This window comes from Lepisosteus platostomus, chromosome 19 (assembly GCF_059453375.1).
Source record: "Lepisosteus platostomus isolate fLepPlt1 chromosome 19, fLepPlt1.hap1, whole genome shotgun sequence".
Lineage (NCBI taxonomy): Eukaryota > Metazoa > Chordata > Actinopteri > Semionotiformes > Lepisosteidae > Lepisosteus > Lepisosteus platostomus.
The window spans coordinates 15,212,431-15,231,803 of NC_142629.1; the positions used below are offsets into that span (position 1 = coordinate 15,212,431).

The 19,373-nt window shown below is 40.0% G+C and overlaps 1 protein-coding gene across 12 annotated transcripts in view; it reads left to right on the forward strand.

The window, feature by feature from the left end:
• The window catches only part of mpripa (myosin phosphatase Rho interacting protein a), a 169,783-nt gene that overhangs the window by 106,353 nt on the left and 44,057 nt on the right, over positions 1-19,373 (forward strand). For 7 of the 12 annotated variants that reach the window (XM_088612185.1, XM_088612184.1, XM_088612186.1 and 4 more), the window contains exons 5-6: positions 5,433-5,517; positions 13,923-13,973. In XM_088612185.1, coding sequence (XP_088468311.1) covers positions 5,433-5,517; positions 13,923-13,973 — 136 coding nt within the window. Of the gene's footprint in view, positions 1-1,274; positions 1,455-3,380; positions 3,474-5,432; positions 5,518-13,922; positions 13,974-19,373 lie in introns of those variants that run through there. The other 5 variants (XM_088612187.1, XM_088612197.1, XM_088612190.1 and 2 more) reach the window with 4 other exon arrangements.

Consider the following 19,373-nt stretch of genomic DNA (forward strand, 5'->3'; position numbering starts at 1 on the left):
CTCCACCACAGTGGGTTCCTTCCTTGGCGGCTCATCCCTCTTCTGAACTACGGTGACCAATAAAAGTGTAAAACCCTGGTGGCGCGTTTTTGGTGGGTGCTCTCTGGTTGGGTTTGTCAATGAAAAGCGAATTTCTGCCTCAGGCCTTCCCGTCATCACAGCGAATGTGATGAGCCTAGCGTGTGCAGGTGCCGTCCATAGTGATTTCTGAAAACTCATCCCCAGAGCGTTGACAAGATCCAAAGAACTGCAGGGTCCTGTCTGATATTGAAACCTGATATTCTATCATCATGTCCTCTTCCAAGCGCTCTCCCTGTAAACATGAGGTGATGTGCCCAACTACACCTGAAGGCAAATGGAGTCATTGTTCTAAACACATTTACTGGAGTGGAAAGCGAATTGTTAAAACTAAGTTGTGTGACAAAGCCTTCGGATGTGAGCAGTCATTTCTGAAAAGTGCCGGTGTGGAATTACGCAGCAGGCTGTGACTAAACAGACCACAGTCATTATACAGTCATTATAAATCACACAGAAGTTTTATTTTGAAATCTGGTTGTTATTGTGGCCGGCAGTGTCACGGAGACGCCGTTTTCTCATTTTACCCAGGTGATTTTCCTGACAGGGGAAAAACGGGGAAGTCTCCATTTAACGGAACTTTTTTTTTTGTTTGTTTTCCTTGTTTCTCTTAGTATTGTTTCGACACAAATTAATGGAATTTGCTGAACTTCTTTGCTCAACAGGCCAGGGTCTCATAGCAGTGAACCCGGCATTGATCAAGGTCACTCTCAGTTAAATAACTCCCTGAATACCTGATAATTACTGCACCTTATTAAAAGATACAACTTAAGACCATTCATCAAGGGTCGATTAATTATTTATTCCTTTTACGATAACTGAAGCATTTTAAGCAGGAGATAACAATAAGGTATTGGGGGGAAAAAAACTGAAAATATTGACCAGAGCTGAAAGTTTCATCAGAGCATGATTAGTAATGGTTTAAAAAAATGGACAGAATTTCTGAATTGCTTAGAAATAAATCCTGAATATCTCTCGTAATGAATTCTCCTTGAATTTCGGATTCAATTCATGTAATAGTTTCTACGAAATTAAGTAGAAATCTTTCCTTTCCTCGCTTTTTTTATCACACTGACCATTTCTGCTCACTTCCAGATGCATTAATGATTTACCTTCCTTCTGCCATTATTCACTTCAGCCTCCGTCAAAGGTGAATGTTCCTTCTCCCATGCTTATTTCATAAGACCGATCAAAACGTTTCTGGTAACGGCTTGTCATCTTAATCCTCTTAGGTTAAGGCTGGTCTAATTGTGCTTAAACTGTCTTCAACAAATATGAAGTCTTTATGAAATCAAAACTTGGATTTACCCTTCACTTGTACTCTCTTGTTTGCTGGACTCTGGATTTCATCGACGACTGGGCTAGGAATTTGTTAGCAGGTAGGTTAAAGTTTTGATTTAATCCAGTAGGATATCCGTGCAAAAAGCTCACATGTAATCAATCTTTTTTTTTCATTCTTTTCATGTGACAGCAGTTCTGCTTAAAATGCAGTGAATTCCATTGGCTTTTTAAAAAAACCATAGTAAAACTCTTAGTCAACTACCTAGCTATATGGAGAAATGAAAGAGTACTTAAAAAAAAAAAATTTCCTAACTGTTCCACAGTCTTGTCCAGTAGGAATAGTAGGAGTTTTTACCCTTTAGGATTTTGTAAAACATCTTCGGTTATCTGGTAACAAAAACCGTTAACCAGTGAGCACCATAAGAAGAAACGTGCCTGTTTTCAGTTGTTTTCAGCTGTGTCAAATACTGTACAGTGTCATTGTATGTTCCAGACACCTGACTGAAGGATGTGTTATTTGGAAGGGCTGCCTGGAGGATAATATGTGTCAGTGAAATGGCTATTGATAGATGCCCATTCAGGTAGTTCATTCATACTGTGGCTTGAACAGTATTCTTGTTTATATTGGCCCTGTCATAACATCACTCATATTCGGGTCGGTTTTTATTGTACATGCAGTGAATGGAAAAACTCTTCTCATTAGGCTGTAAACAAGAGTAGAAGAAGAATCACAAGCGGCCGTGTCAGGTTGTTCATTGAAAACAAAAGGCACAGTTCATTGATGAACAAGTTGGAGATATTGCATGCTGAATTCATGTTAACTGTTCAAAGTCAATGGCTTTGGCAGTGTTCATCATCAAGTTTTGTAAGTCTTTTGGAATTGGTTCAGTAAAATGAATAACTACTGTAGTTAAATGAACTGGCTTAATTCAATTAAGCAAATCAGAAGACCCTGTCATCTTCAGTGTGAAGCTCCAGTATTAACTCATGCTTAAAAGCACAATAATTTAAAGTGATGATATTGTTTATTTATATATTGTTATATTTCTGAGGAAACGCTGAATTAAATGTTTTTTTTATTTATATTTTATCTGGTCTGTAGGAGATCTTGTTCTAACCGCAAAATTCTGCTGTTGGCAACTGTATAGGCATGCATGCATTTGTTTCAGAGCACTTGGGGGTGCTAACCCAGGTTAGAAAATATTTTTTTACTCAGCACCTGAGCTTTAGCTTCCCAGTGAGATATGTGGAAAGCTCAGTTAAAAACTGGCGAAGATCTTAACTTAAGTAATCTTAAGTTAAGATCTTTAACTTTCCTAGAAGTTTCCTTTGCTTTCTGTGTTAACAAGCGACTTGGCAGAATTACACAACTTGTGTTTTTTCTCCCTGACCCAAAACGTTATCTTGTCATTTACTTCATTTTGCTTTTTTTTTTTGCAGAACTGTAAAGTTATAAATCAGAATTGAGCTTTTTTTTACAAAGGTTTTTTTGTGCTTTTTTACAAAGCACTGTCCTCCTGGACAAGGAACGTATTGAAGCTTTGCTATGGGACCATGACCCCCTGCTTGCAGATAAGGCTTAGGAGAGATCAACAGAGCTGGGCAGCAAGCGCTGGGAATCCCCTGTCCCTGTAAGAATAAAGGCATTGACTGAAATGATCATCAGTCTGAAAGACTCGCATTGAATCTCAGACTTTTCCTATACGTCTTCAAGTTTGCCCTTCACCATTCACCTTTTTACACATTTCCTGACACCTAAACAATACATTTCTCAATTTTCAAAATGTAGCCATTGCACCATCACCTCTCAAAACTATGAGACCCTAGCCTGGTGCTTCTTCTGCAATGTGTTGTAATCCTGTAATTCTCAAGAAGCGACCTTCTGCTAATCCAGTAAGACTGTAATGAAATCGCCCTTTACCACCAGCTGGGTGGACAGTCTATAAAAGGGAATGCTGTCATTCCTGATGGCGGTTTACCTAATATCATTAGTGGGGAAAGTGGGCCCAAGTGTCACAGTGCCATATGGGATCTCAGCATATGCCTTTGCAAGAGCTACAGTATTTGTCAGCAGGAGCAAGTGAGGATTCTACTGTACATTGGGATTTTTAATTTGGGTGAGTGGCAAGGACACATTAATAGATCACGATGAACAGAGACAGTCTGTTTGATATGTTTTTCTTGCTGCGACTCTCCAGCGGCAATTTCAATTACTTTTTAAAATTTGCTTTTTGGCATCTATAGTTCATGGAGGAAATGTTTTCTTTCAGCTGGATCAGAGCAAAGTCCACAATAATGATTCAGCGTTGTTTGGTGGGAAATGCTTCATGTTCTACAGGAGTTGCAGATTGTTTGCTCGAGACAGGTCACGTTTGTCCATGCTGGTTTATTTGATGTACTGTAATGTGAACGTTTACTCCTTTTTTTTGGTTAAAGACAATATCTTTTTTTCAGCTTCACTTTTAAGATAGTATTACTAGAAAAATATCTTCTTAAGCTCAACCGCTGACCCTTTTTAGAGTTTGCAGCAATTAGTCAAACAATGCTACATTTCTTATCTCCTTGTGCTTTCAATATGGATTGCAAGTTTTGCAAAGGAAAGGTTTTGTGTGTTTAATGATTTTTTTTTCCTATGCTATGGTTTTAAATCAAAGCTTTTAAAGCTTTTGTGCTTGATGTAGTCGAACCATTATTTATACAGAAATAGATAACCTAGCCTGACAAAAGAAAAGACTGGAGCTTGTTGAAGAATATAGTGTTAGTGGTGTAGGCACAGACTGGAATGACAAATAAGGCTTTCAGTGATCGGATGGTTCAGAAGAAGGCGTTTGTTAAGGGAATCAAAGAGAAGGAAAGGTTTTGCCAAAAATAGTTCCATAAGCAGGAAGAAGCTTCTTTGTCAGCAATGTTATTTCCAAGTCTGATTGAGGTGGGGGAGTGATGGTGTTGTTTAGGATAGCCATTAAAAAGAATCTAAAAAGCGGCGTCGACAGCCCAGTATTTCACAGAGTAAAAGTTCAGTGCTGTGTTGGCGGTGTTTTCAGTGTTGGAGAACCTGTCCTCCTAGAAAAAGCAAGTGGAACAGAGAAATGAAGAGGTCAGCCAGGAGTTAAAATACAAGAGATGTGGTGTTCCACCAAGATGGGGGTTTAAGCATGACAGGATAAGTCAAACAGCCTCCTTTTGTTTGTAACATTTATTACTTAATTCCTCATTAAAATGTTGTTGCTTGGATACTTCCTTGAGTGGTTCTGGGACAAAATGTAAATATCACATTTTCAGAAATGGCGTTTATTTTTTCTGTTTTCTCTCTCCTGCCATTGCCATCTTCAGTTCCTGCCGGATTTCTGCCCAATTTCTGTTGAGACCCGTGATGTTCTTGACAAGCGATCAAGAAGGCGCGCATGCTCATGTCTTGAGCTGTGTGGTTTTTTAACTCGTAGCTCGAGAGGACCGCTGAAAAAAGAATTAGAATCTATGAAAAATGTGAATATCTCAGAAGACCTCAGTACTGAGCAGAACAGCCACAAACTGTTACAACTGCTTGACTCTGGACTCTTTCGGTAGACTAAATCTTAGATGCATTGCAGAGAGCAGAGGTATCAGTTTTAATGCCATACATAACAAAGAAATGTGCTTTGGGAAGATTTTTATTCTCCTTGTTGTTTCTGGCTCATGCTATGTGAAACTATGTTCTAAAACAAGGTTTATTGTGAATTGCATAGGATGGAGTTTCAGAGCTAAGGATGAATGAAGAATTTAGGCCTTATCATATAGTCTATGCCATGGTCACATGCTGTATGTTAGTTTTAACAGTTTTGGTTAGGGAAAGAGAGGACTTCATAGGGGGAATTTTGGTTTTAAACAATGTACAGTATTTACATAGTGTTTATAAAGCCCCACTTATTAAAATGAATACCCCTTTATCAGCCAGATTGCCTCAATATTGCTTACATGTCTCAATGTCCAGTGCCGTTCATTCTGATACAGTACGTCTGGACTCTCACATGTTAGGCGAAGCCTAATGCAAAAAGAAGCATTACCTTGCCTGTCACTGAGTTCTTTCTTTTTTGCAGATGGTTAGAGACCCTGATTGTGTACCCCAGGACTAACAAGCAAAACCTTAAAAAGAAGAGAAAAGTTGAGCCTCCCACTCCACAGGTACAGTTTTCGACCTTTCTTTCATTTTTCTTAAAGAAAGCTCACCAGCTGGCCAACTGTACTTAAGCATGACGCCAGACCAGTCCTTGAAATCATGCCTGGGATGACCTGGAAATTAGGTGTTCATGTCTGAGTTACTGTTGGCTGGATCCTGGGCCATGGCGCCTTCAGAGATCCAGAACCAAAGCAGGTTTTCCTTCCGGTCACGCGCAGGTGCGTGTTGGATGTCTGGAACTGAATCTGAAAAGAGGAAAGTGGAAAAAGCTGCACTGCATTTTTTGTTACACATCTCTCCCGCTATGTAGTTGATGTGTCAAATAATTTATCAGCTGTGGAGCCCTGTCTCTGTGTGTCATCTAAAGTATTTAACGTGTCCTTAACTTTAATCACACCCAAAAGCTCAGTAAGATCAGATCACTTAATTAGCCATATACAATTTCTTGTATTAGGAATTTGTCTTTTCACGCATCCCATCTTGCTCTCCATGAGACACAGACGTGGAGAGAAGCTTGGTGTCAGAGCACAGGGTCAGCCATTTATACGGCGCCCCTGGAGAAGTTGGGGTTAAGGGTCTCACTCAGGGACCCGACAGAGTAGGATTCCTGTGCCGGCCACGGAATATGAACCAGCAACCTTTCAGCCACAGGCACAGATCCTCAGTAGCTCTTGGACTACAGCAAAGTCTAGCCTAGTACTAGTCCTGGTGTCACTGATCCTTTCGGTGATTTATTGTCCCTGTGGAAACTTGCGTCTCAGTACTGCTGCAGTGCTACAGTCCTTCAACACTGTCAGGTCTGGTACAGCAGCTTCTGTACATTCCAGTTTATCATCCGAAATCTGTGTAGATAACGATAGTCTCATGATAATGGCCTACAGTGCCAATGATGCAGTTCAGCCAGTCACATGATTGTGTTTATTCGGTTTGTGCAGTCCTGTTGTCTCACCACAAAATTGGGCTTTCAGTTGCGCGGTTAGATTCTGTTTTGCCACCACCCTGAGGGAAAACACCCGTGCCACAGTATCTGTGTGGGACCAGGTTTTCCAGTTTTAGATTGACATCTGTAATCAGGGGTTCATTCTGCTGTAACATACTGCTGCCTGAATGAAGGTACTCTCTCTTTTCACCAAAGGAGAGAGTTGTTTTTCAGAGGCTATGCACCCAGTAGATTTATTTCTTTATTTTTTTAAAAAACAATACAAAATCAATAAATGCTAAAGATACAGTTCGAAATGTGACCACATGCAATCTGGAGGCTATTGCAGAGCCACAGTGTGACCCTAACTACTGGCTTCAGGATCCAAAGATCTGGATTTTTTCATGACCAGTGTTGTGAATATTTTTTCAATCAATTGGGAAAGGTAATTTTTAACTTCAAAAGTTCTTGTTCTTTGTTTGGCTGGTGTTGGGGATGCATACATGCCACAGTGTGAATTGTCTTATAAAATGTTTTTTTTTATAGATGCTACCACTATTTTCTGTTATTTTTCCATTAACATCTGTGAGGCTGGCCAGCTTTTATTTAACTGGCTACTTAAAATGTGTTTTTTTTCCTGTGAAGTACTGTACTTCCAGTGCTACAGATACAAGCTACAAATACAGGTAGGATTATCTGACAGTGCTAGGAAATGCAGATGATTAATGGCATCTGTATGTATTCAAAGCCAAGTCTCATGCACAGTGAAATGAATTTCCTTAATAGATCTTTATAAGGCTACATATACAGTAGTTTGTTAGCACGAGTAACATTTCTTTTTTTCTTATTTAAACTACTGCCATCTTGTTCCTAGGTCATTTTGGTCTCACACTGGTTTCTCCTTCTTGGTCTCGGAGAAATAAGTTGTCTGAGTGATCTAGCTCTTTTATGTTAAAAATCGCATGGAAGGGCACAACTTGTCACAAAGCAAGAAATTAAGTGTTTTCTGAAATTACACTACCTAGGTACCCAGTCTACAGCTGTTGGTTTCTAGACGGGAGGTCAAAATTGAACAAACACTGCACATTTGACCAACTTTAATAACTAAGACCCACATTGTTTTAGTGCCAAAGTGACATAAATGTTTAGGAAACAATATTTTTGTTATAATAAAAAAACTAAAAAAAACTGAAGTGAACTTATAACTTGTGTTTGTTTTTAATATTGTGAAACTGGGTTTAGTCTTTTTATGAGGTTATAAAACAACTGAGGCAAAATTTTAACCTGACGGACAGAAGCCTTTTCCTTTGGCTTTTCCTTTGGCTCTTATGATGTGTACGTGCAACACTCGTCATGGGGCACATTACTAGAACAGCGTACTGTTCTGATGGAACAGTTCTCAGGATCTGGGAACGAGGAAATGTGGGAGATTCTCAGAGTTTAAAACTTGGCTTGGGGTGGGTCAGATCCACTGGTTTAGAAAAGAATTGAAGTAGAAGAAGAATGATCTCTTACCCCCATTGCCCCACGCAGATATTGAGATGAAAGATAATAAGCTTTCACTAATTTGGATGAGGTTTCTTTTCAATCACTCTCCTGAACTTCACGTGTGGAAGGAGCCTGAGCCCCTTCCCTTCTCTCCTCTACCAGAAGGTGGGTTGAAGTAGAACAGGCAAGACCTAGGTTTTGTGGCCTGGATATTGTCTGTGACAGCACTCACTTAAGAGGTTCTTTATGTAGTGTGCATTGTTATGCATATATATTGTAATTATTTCCATATGCTTGTATAGGAGGTGTCAGCTTTGTATGTATAGCTAATCTAGCATCCTTTGAAGGGTGCAGCACAGTGGTGGAGTGGGCGTAAAGTGTCACTTCACTTTTCCTGGATCCTGGGTTTAACTCTGGCTCTGTTTGTGTGGAGTTTGCATGTTCTCCACAGGCTTCTGGGGCTTTTCTCAGGGCGCTCCAGTTGGGAGTGCTCCAGGCTCCCTCTGCCTGCTGGTTTAGGATCTCAAAGCCACCCTCTAAGGATCAAGTATTAACTGAAAGAGGCGGGATGGAAAAAAATCCATCTCCCATGACTGTGGAAGGTGATGGTATACAGTTAAACGTATACTGAATCAAAAATGAAACTTTTGTATTATCTGCCCGAGCAAAATGCCAGTTTACTCCGTTTTCTGCAACGGATCTGTTCTGTGATGAGGTAATGACTCCTTGGAACGCAAAGTTGAAACCCTGGGAAACATTCTGGAACTTGATGGTCCAGGAAAAAGGAAAAAAGAAACAGAGCAGGTGGCTGTTTTCCCAGGCTTTGCTTTCCAGAGCAAAAGCTTCCTTCTTTGATCAGTGCCAGAGTGTTGTATTGGTATGAAGAGGCAAGTATAAACTAAGCATAAGGGACTGTTCAGGTTCAATTTCCCATGTATGTGCAGAACCCTTCTTTCCCTTTTGAAATGAAATAGGGTTAGGAAAATATTGCCGTGGCTCTGTATTAGTCACCTCTCCATTATTTCCTCTTTTATTTGAAAGGGGAAACTGTGTTTCCACGTCTGCACTCCAGCAGTTGTCCTCATTTCCAGGATTCGGCTGTAAAGTTTTCCTTTCCTAATGCGAGACCACACCGCCAAGCAACAAAACAAAATGATCCCCCCACCCCCCAGAAAAAAACATGCCTCATGTTTAAACTCTGCAAAGGTGCTTGGTTACGAATTTAGATTTTTTTAAAACCTTTCCCTCCTTATGGTTCTCAAAGAAGCAAAATATGTGTCTTAAGTGGGGAGGTTTAAGACCTTACTCTGCAAGGCTGCTTTTTGCACTAGGTCAAGTGTTTCATGCGCAGTGCTTACAGTGGAAGAGTGATTAGGGAAGTCAAAGTAAATAAGCAAGTCAACATTTCTTTCCTTTACAATTTAGAAGTGGTCTTCTATTCCAAGAATCTCAGCAAAGTCTATTCTGTTGGTCACCAGACCACAGCGTTTAAAGGGTTAAACTGAGAAGAGAAAAACGCTTTTTTTAAGCACAAGAAAAGGCATTCTTTTCAGTGCCAAGCCAAACAAAACAGTTATTCACAGCCTTCTCACAGGCCTGTTGACTAGTGATGACAGGAACTTGGCAGCCCAGTCTTAACCACCAAACCTCCAGAGCTCCACGCCGGTGCCCTGTGGAAGCTTAATGAAAAATAAATTGTGTTGCTACTAGGGTTTTGCTGAAAATACCTTTTAAATCAGAGCTAGAACAGAAAGAGGATGAACATCATTGATTTATGTTGTTTTGTTTCACATTGGTTTTATGTTTCATGTTAGCTGACCACCCACCTAGTAACGAGAGATCATTTCATTTCTTGAAGATATCTATTCTTCTGCTCTCGGTGCACGACTCCTGACTTCCCTAAAATAAGCTCACTCACTGTTAGCCCTATATGGGGGATGGTTCTCCTGTTGGGCACTGTAATATGGAGTCCAGTCTCTCAACATTGAAACTGTATTCTATTTTCAAAAACACTGGTTAATTTCAAGTCATTTGCCTCTCTTGCCTCTCATATTAATTCATATTAAAATGCTGTTTTTGCAATTCCTTAAGGAACTGTAATAAACAGCAAATAAGATTGCTGCCCCGATAGGTTACAATCTGGCCTTTAGCACAGAGTTCATATTTTAATATGTAGACTATAGTCAAATGCACATACAGTAGCTGATCGCCAGAGTAAAAGTCATAACTTAATAGTAACTTAACAGATGGCACTGATCTGCATGCATCATGTGTAAAAAATGCAATATCACAATAAGGGAAGCTTTCCAACTTTTTCCATCAGTTTTGCTATTTCATTGCTTAAGGACTCACAAATGTTTCTTATGTTGTCAAATTAACTTTGCAGATGGGCGGAGACCCATTTAGCTCATCTATCTTGAAAAATGACCTTTGCAACAATCTAATTAAGGGTGACAAAAGAGGTGAGAGGAGTCCAAGAGACGTCTCTGGATGAAAAGACTTCCAAGCATGTAAAGAAACAGCTGACACATATCAGCTAGTATTTGTATTAAGGTGTTATCTGTATGGTTTACAGTGTACTAGTTCTGCAGAGACTGCATGTGTGCATTCTGTCACTTTGTCCAGAAACCCCGCTGAAGGCCAGATCGCTGGTCAGATTGGTGTGCTCCTGTAGCCTCTGCAGACAGTTGTGCCTAATGAAGACCTGCTAGGATGGTTGATGTATTAAAGAAAATTCCACTGCGGACCTGACCCCTGGTCTTCCAATTAACGTCATGACTTTTGGAGCTAAAAATGGCATGAAGTCGAAGCCAAAGGTCTCCTGTTAACTGTAGTGGTTGCAGTGTTGGAACTTGGTTTCCTCAGTGAGGCTGCTGTTTTCTCCAAGCTCATGCCTTTTTTGAGCAGCTAGCTTCACTACACACTATAGAAAGAGGTTCTGAGCACCAGAAGAAGGTTGTCTCCAGTGTCCCTTGAACACTGCCAGAAGCCATTGCACTCAATGAATTCCCTCAAGTGTAGACATCTAATTAAGCTTTTCTTGAGAAATGGTTTATGCAGCTGGGAGTTGTTCTCAGCTGTGAATGCTATTTCTGTTTTGTAACACCTTTAGTACCATACATTTCCCAATATAGACAGTCTCTTGTTTTCCAGATTTCTATATATCTTAAAGCAAAGGTCTAGCAGGTGATTGTCAGTTTGGGCTTCAGCTCTGCTCCTGTAATCTTGTGTTGAATCTTCAAATTAACATCTTGACAACAGTGACAACTCAACAGCTAATGCACTGTATAGTGTAGGCGGTATTGTCATGCATTCACGTTACTATTGATGAGATTTGTCATTTCTATTGTCTATCAGACAAATGAGGAAGAAACAGGAGCAGCATAAGATTTATTAAGATAGAAAACCCATCCGTATTTTCAAACTTCTCCAAGTTGCAAAGTACTTTTGCTGAAGAGAACATTCCCATCTAACAGAGTTTAATCCTTGACCAAATATTCAGGGTGAACCCTGATTCACAAATGTAAGTGGTAAAATACTTGTGTATATACTGTATATATATGACTCATTTCCCTTTTCACTTTAAAATCAATTAAATGGGGCGTGTATTGGAAAGTTGATGTTATTCGGGAATTTTTAGTTGAGTGCAGTATCGAGACCACCTGTTGTCGTGGACCTGGGTTTTCCAGGAATGATTATTCCTGAGTGGACACAAGAGTAGACAGGCCTGGCCATTTCCTTGGGTTTCCAGGGAAACCAGGGACGGGGCAGCAGAGACTGTCTGTTATTGTATTAAAACATTAGCTACTCCGATCACACTTCCTGATTGGGGGAGGCTGGCTCGCACTTCAAAAGGCTCTCTCTGCAGTTTGTCACTTTTAATCTGTCGACGGCCGCTGAAATATTGCTTTAGCAAATGGGTGCAGGAAGAGCGTGCAGACCTGGACTTCCAGCACCAAACCTAACACAGCACAACCAGAATAAATGGACATGTGAAAGACAGAAAAGGATTGAGATTTTCTTAGAGCACCTCCCTGTCGTATTGAATTTCAGTAAATTAGGAAACAAAGTCCATCTCTTCTCCCTTTTCAAAGCTGTGACTTCTATTCTACTAAATCAAACTCACAGCATACTATATATCAGGTTTATTGTTTGCTTATTATCACCTCTTTTCATTCTTCAGCTTCAGGAAAATGTTATGCATTAGGCTATCAATGGGTGCAGTCGGTGCTCTCTTTCAATCTCTTCAAAGTCTCTTATTGTGTTGGAGAGATAAAGTAGAGAATTGCCCCTTTAAGCTTCCAGGTATGTCTTTTTAAGAAAACGTGGACATTTCTACTCATGGTGATGCACACTATTGCTTACATAAAGGCTCTTCATTTTTGGATTAAAGGGGAATTTCGCAGACCAGTTATTAAACCTCAGTCACAAAATAAAGTCATTGAAAGTATAGAAAAAAATGACAACTTTTGATTTAAGCACAAAATTGTGAACTTTGTAAAAGTACTGAAGGTCACCATGTCACAAATCCTTGGTCTCTCCAGGGGCGAGAGGGTGATTTCCCACGAATTGCGACGTGAAGAGGCCCTTCCTGCTCACTAGTTCCTGTCATGACTAATGTAATACGATGTACGAGTGAATAAGTACAGGTTGTGCAGCAGACATCTCGCCTCAGAAATGTTCCAATGTGATCTGCATGTAGAGTTAACAAGTAGTATTTGTTGGCAAAATATTTCTATTGGAAGAGTTGCATTCACAAGCCTTCTTCTTTACAGTGTAATAAGACTGCATCACATCACCAGACGTTTTGGTGCCTTGTATTGAATCTCAGAATATGACGCTGCACTTATCTGGAAATCATGTCTAATTTTGTGATGTATATTGGAGGTTTTACAAGTTACTGTCTATGTTTTTCTTTCCTTGTGGTTTGAAATGCACACATCAGTGCTGATTCTTTCTAACCCTAAAATATAAAAATAGCACTGCAGTTTCCCTTTAAATTGAGCTTAATACTGAAAAAAAATGTGCCTACATAAGAAACCAGTTCATTTCTTAATCCTCCATTCTCTCCTCATTAATGCAAGTACACACCCTCCTAGTGGGACAGATCAGCTGCATGATATCTTGTTCAGAAAGCACTGTGAAAGGAGGTTAAAACACAGTAGTTATGTGTTAGAACCCCAAAACGTGGAGAATGAATTCCACCGCATTACTGCAGCAGGTGAAACACCATGTAAAGTTTTTTATGCAGTACAAGATAACCCTACAGTGTGAAGAAGTGCATTCGTGTTTGACAGCTCATTTGATTTTGGAGAAGGCATAGGTGCCAATCAGATTAAAGTGGGCCAACTCGCACAGAAAGAAAAGTGCATATTCAAGTGCAGCATAAATATTTCTGAAAGCTTGACTTCATACACACTGAATTTTGATTTTGTAGAATGAAGTTTACTGCTTTGATAGTATTTAGCAGCAAACTTTACCGGAGTTCATGAAAACTTGTATATTCTGTTATTGTCAATCCTGATTGGTTTGAAGCCATGAATCTTTCATTTTCCTACCCCCAGCCCTTATATCTCATTTGGATCTTTCTCTTGTTGAATGGCTGGAGGGAACTTAAGCAAATTGCCTGTAGTGCAATGTGTTTGGAGGCGTCATTCTTTAGAGAAGGTTACCCCATGAATAGCAGATCTCACATACAACGTCTGTAATGGGTTCAGTTACATATGTATCTCCGTTTCATATTTCTTGTTTCTACGGTCTCTGCAGGCTTCAGTATTGCTACATTTGGCTGCTGGTCCCACGTACTGTACGTACTGTCAGAAAAGAGCAGTGCTGTGTGTTTCACAAAAATAAAATGTATCTCAAGGTATAAATACAAACAGGGCCCATACTTTAAGGTAAATAATCTGGAATAGAACACCAACAGCACTCAGTAAGTGGCTCCTGCTTGATTTCTGAGATTCGATACTGGCACAGGAGGCTGATCTTCGTTGTCATCGACAGGGTCCTCACACCACTGCTCCGCTGTCCCCGGAAAAAATGAACGGGCATCTCGTAAGTGCAACTCTTTGAAAGCAAAAAAAAAAATTTTTTTTGTGCTGATTTTCAACTGGTGTTTGGGTGGAAATGAATAGTGTGCAAAATGCATAGCTTTGCTTTTTTATCCCGTTAAAAACAATATTAATCACTTCTTGGCATGCACTTCTGTGTTGATTTTTTTCCCCGGTTTTTCTAATGTGTTTTGATGGGACACTCTGCTGTGCGCCTGGTGATTTGGGGTGACATTTGCTTACACTTCCTTAGGGTGTTTGTGACACTAATTTAAGGGGCTTTGTCATGCACTGGTCCAGTCTATGTAGTGGAGATAACTCTCCTTCATTGCAAAAGCTATTGCAATGCTGTGCCTGCAGCTACAACTCCAGATTGTCCTTTAACTGGGAACCAAATACCTTCACATCCTGTAAGATGACTTTTACAACTGTGGTAAAGAAACACCTAATATAATTAGATGGAAACAGTGACATACTGTACCTGCTATTAAGCCTACACACTCTGAAGTAATTCAAGATAGTATTACGACAAAGTACCTTTGTGGTTTGGGATTTCTTCTGAAGTACAGTAAAGAAAACATGTCAGCTAGAAAAAGATTTTGGTAGGAGTGGGAAAAGCTTGAAATATGGATAACACGTTAAGAAATAGCTCACGTTGGCCAAAGTTATCAAAATCATTTAAAAATAAATTTAAAGGCTTGAGATGACTCATCTACTTTGAAGCTTTGAATGAAAGGGCAAGTTGAGACACTCGTTTATCAGGTGGTCTTTGTTGGGTTTGCTCCAGGGGCAAACATAGAACTCAGGCGTTTGAAAGCCATTGTCAAGAGTACTGAGCTTTTCATTGACATTTTTGAAAGTATGTTATTAAACAACAGTCTCTGTTTACAAAGACTTTGTACTCCAGGTGGCAGCTTAGAATCTCGCTTTGTGAAACAGTATTGTCAAGAATTTGCAGCAGAGCAAAAACACGTTAGGCCTAGATAGACAGGAACATCTGGACTTCTGACATGAGCAAAAAAAAAAGCGATTATGCGATTTAATATTGCCTTTTATAAAACTCCTTTCCATCATTTTTCTTCCCTTTTATTTTGCTGTGCTTTGTTATACTTACTAGACCTTGCATGACTAATTTTTGAGTCAACTAATAAAAATGATCATGATGGCTAAATCTCTAAAACACTACTGCAAAAATGTGAACACCCCCCCCCCCCCAAAAAAAAAAATCTTGATGTGGTGAATTTAGTCTCTAGTTCTTCAGAAAGCTTTAATATTTTGCTGTCCAGTAATGAAATGATTATTCATATGGTTTATATAAGCAGAGAGTTTCCGCAAGCTGCTAATGAACTAGTAGAATTCAACCCAACAAGACAGGAACACTTTCAAACCTGCAGTCCCTTGAAGGGCTTGAAGGTGTTGAAAGTTGGGGCGCCTGTTGCATGTAGGATCGCCGTACAGTAAATCCAAAGTCTGCTTCATTAAATCAAAGCAAATAAAGAGCATTTGGAACCTCAATGGGAGAGAAGAGTTGGTGATCTTTGCACAAAGAGCTCTGGGGTTCCTGGAAGCAGCTACAGTACCCAGCTCTGTCATTGCAACCAACTCTGGTGTCCTTGGGGAAAAGCCCAGATGACATTCTGGATCATAGCAAGATGGGTTAAAAACTTGTGAGCAAGAGCTGTAGCATCATTGCTGAATGTCCTGATATAGATTAATTTTTCCAAACTTAACGCTTCAGACCCCACGGGACACTCAGCTAAGAGTTTCGGGGGTGCTCAGAGAGGCGGGGGCCTCGATAACTCGACTCGTGGCGGACCTCCAGCTCAATCCAAAGATCTGACTACGAGCTTTTTAACTGCAGCCATTTTAAAATACCCTGTTGGAGCTGGAGTCACTGGAAAGAGCCCTGTATTGTTATGTTTCGTCCCGACCTCCCTGAGCCGGTGGTGGGAAATTGGCACCCCTGCTGCCTTCCTTGGATGTGGTCGCCGTTTCTCGGGCTCTCTCTCTGGATTCGAACCCTGATTCCCCGTTACCTGTGGTCACAGTGGTAGGCACAGATGGTACCATCGAAAGTTGATAGGGCAGACATTCGAATGAGTTGTCACTGTCATGGAGGGCGAGATTATCCACTATCACAAGTGCCTGTTTTGAGCCCTCAGATTTTTTCACTTAAGTTTAAAACTATTCACATTTAGACTTATTTTAAGTTGGCTTGATACCAGCTGTTGCGGCGCATTTGTTTTTTGTAGCCTGATCTTGTCAGATCTCAGAAGCAAGGCCGGGCCTGCTCAGCAGTCTTGAGAATTCAAGGCTGATTTATAAACTGTGTTGGTGGAACAGCAGGTGGGACTTTGCCCACTAGACCTGAACTTTCAGGCAGTATGGTGACCCGGGACACTGCTGGGACACTGCTTCTTTCGGATGAAAAATAAAACGGGAGACCAGGCTGCCTGGTTTTTAAACATCCCATAACCCTCTTCACACCAGTAGGGGCGTTAAACTTTGAGTCCTGGCTAATTCCCATTTTAGGTTTGAATATTTGGCCTTCCTAAATGTTTTCCTTGATTGACCTCAAAGAATGGCTGCCGTGCATCACCCAGGTGGGGCTGCACTTCAGTGAGGGAGGAACTGGGTCCCCTGCACTTTAAATTTCTTTGGGAGTAATAATTCAAAAGTTATCATTGAATTGATATGCTTGGGTAATTACCAATGCTGTTGCAGCTTTGGTGAACAAATTAAAATCATGATATAAAATTAAAGCATAATTATAATAGCTTAATGCAACTAATGAATCATAACTGACATAGAAGTGAAAATATTTTTAAATAATGAACTCAATATTGTACATGTAATTATATTGTTTGGCTTGTGGAAAGAAAATTACATTCTCAGAGTCGTTGTCGATTTCCCACTGAAGGGATTTTGTTTTCCTTGAGATCGTTAGATGCCTAATTGGTACGTCACGTTGAGGTAAGAGTGGGAAATGGAGGGAATCGCAGCAGACGCGCTGGGGGATCATGGGAGTCGAAGGGAAATGACCGGTGAAAACGTGCTACGTCTGTGAGCGCGGTAAACGATTGCCTTTGACACCAGGGAGAAAAAAATCACATTTATGATGAGTGAGGCGCTGCGTGAGACGCACACATTGACTCGAAGGAAAGGAAGAAAGAAGGCCTGGCGGATTCTGAGCAGATTTGTTCTTCCACTTTTTGAGCGTGTGCTGACTGTTTGGATTGGCTACATGCCCTGCGAGATGGTTTTTGTGTTTGGCCATTAATGCGAATTTAATTGTGTAAAGAGCTTGTCCACCTTTGACACTAAAATGGAATTACTCACCACCAGTTTGAACCATTTTAGTGTTCCCTTCCCCACACTGTGGTCGCTTATGGTACATTCAAAGCATTTATCTTTTGTTCAATTCACAGAAATATAAACGGTAAAACTTTGGGATCACAGTTGCTTCTGATCCCCAGATAAGTGGAATTACTTTTTTTAAGCGAACGTTATACAAGTTTTAAGAAGGGAGAGAAGGTCTGACAGGTTTAGGCTCCTGTCCTGTCCTCAGTTCGTATTAACTGGCCAGCTCAAACGAGCTGTGCTTTAATATGTTACTCCTAAAGGAAAACCTCAAAGTGTTTTCTGTTGCAGTAGTCTTTGAAGAGCCATTATTCTAGGGTGTCAAGAGGGAATTCTGTCAGAAGAGGACAGGCAAGATGTGTGGGCGACTTGCAACTCCAGGGAAAAGGAGTTTAATTAACTGCACATGCTTCTCTCATTTCTTATCCCTCACTTGCTGAGAAACTGCATTCTTCCAGGCTCACTGTCTATGTTGTAGCAGATTCTTGTCTTGAGTTTCTCTTCAGGAGGTACATCATTGACATGTCGGCCTTTTGTACAGCGGTGAAACAGCTGGTTGCCATAGGGACAGCGTTCGGCATGGTCTTAATTGGCCTGAGGGAGTCTGTACTCAAGCCTTTCAGAGGCCAAAGAAGCAGTGTGTTTGTCCTCACCTAGCGTGCCAGGATTACGGTCATTTGACCCTGAATTTGTGTTGGAGATCCTTCACTTAATAAAGCATTTCTGAACAGAGAAGCATACAGGTTTGGTTTTCAAGTTTATTCTTACCTTTTACTTGCATTTGTTTCATAAAATGTTGCTGTATGTGCTCTTTAATTAACAATTTGATTTATAAGATTTGATTGACAGACTTTTGACTGTAGATTGATTTAGGAACAAAATCTTGTTTAGGAGGCCAGCACTTCTGAAAAGTCCAAATGAAAATTTCAAATTAAATTGGAAAAACCTGATACCTGAAGAGTTCAGTATTTGTTGGAATAAAGGTAGTGAAAATTGGATATTTTAATTGATTTTTTTATTGAGTTTGTTAAAAGGTGTAGGTCTGTTGACATCCAGGAAATTCTGGTGTGTGGATCATAACAATTAGCCAACAGTTGTACGGGTCTTCGAATTATCTTTGGTTAGCTTTGAAGGCGATGTGAAAGTTTGTAGACTTATACATTGTAAAAGTAAAAGGTACATATGTATAGGAAAAAAATAAATTAGCATAGTCTAATATTATAGTTTGTAATGCAAACTAAACCCTATAGTAAATAGTAAAATGGTAAAACGGGGTGGATTTTGAGATTCATATGGGATACGTGATATAGGTGACATTAAAGGAGTATTCTCTGCTGTCTCTGCATTCTTAACAGATCAGATAATGAACAATGGCATCAGAGATAAACTCTATAATAAACTCTACATTTTATATTCTTACCAGCGTGTCTTCTGTTATTCCTAAACATTTGCATCTGATAGTTCAAAAGCTAATAAATGCTTCATTCATCCTTCACATTTTAACTGAAATGTAATCATAAGGTTTTGTGTTACCTGCTTGAGAAGAGCATTGTTTCTCCTCTCTGTGCCTCATCAGACGCCTCCAGACATCTTGAACGCACCTCAACTCCATCCAGGATGAACGTTCTTGTGATTTATCCTGAAAATGTAAAATAGACAGTATGGGGCCTGTGATTTGTGACTCCTTATTCATCCCAGAAGTCATAATCCCCAGAACTGTCATGCTGTAATTACCAGTTCTAAATGGGAGTCAAATACCTGGTCTCCCAAGTTAATTTAATTAGCAAATAAAACAGAGGAGTAAAGCTGAGCTCAGAGTAATTAATTTTGTGGATGTTAGGTGACATCGAAATCAGGCGCAGACACTTAATCTTTATTGCACTCTGAAGGAGACCAATGCATTATAAAAAAACATTTTTATAATTAAGTTTACAAAGCAGATGAATGTTGACGAGCACACACTGAACTGCTTTTAACTTTATTTAAAAAGTCATATTTAGATATAAGGCTTAGTGTTTTTATTTGCAAACAGCCGCTCTTTACT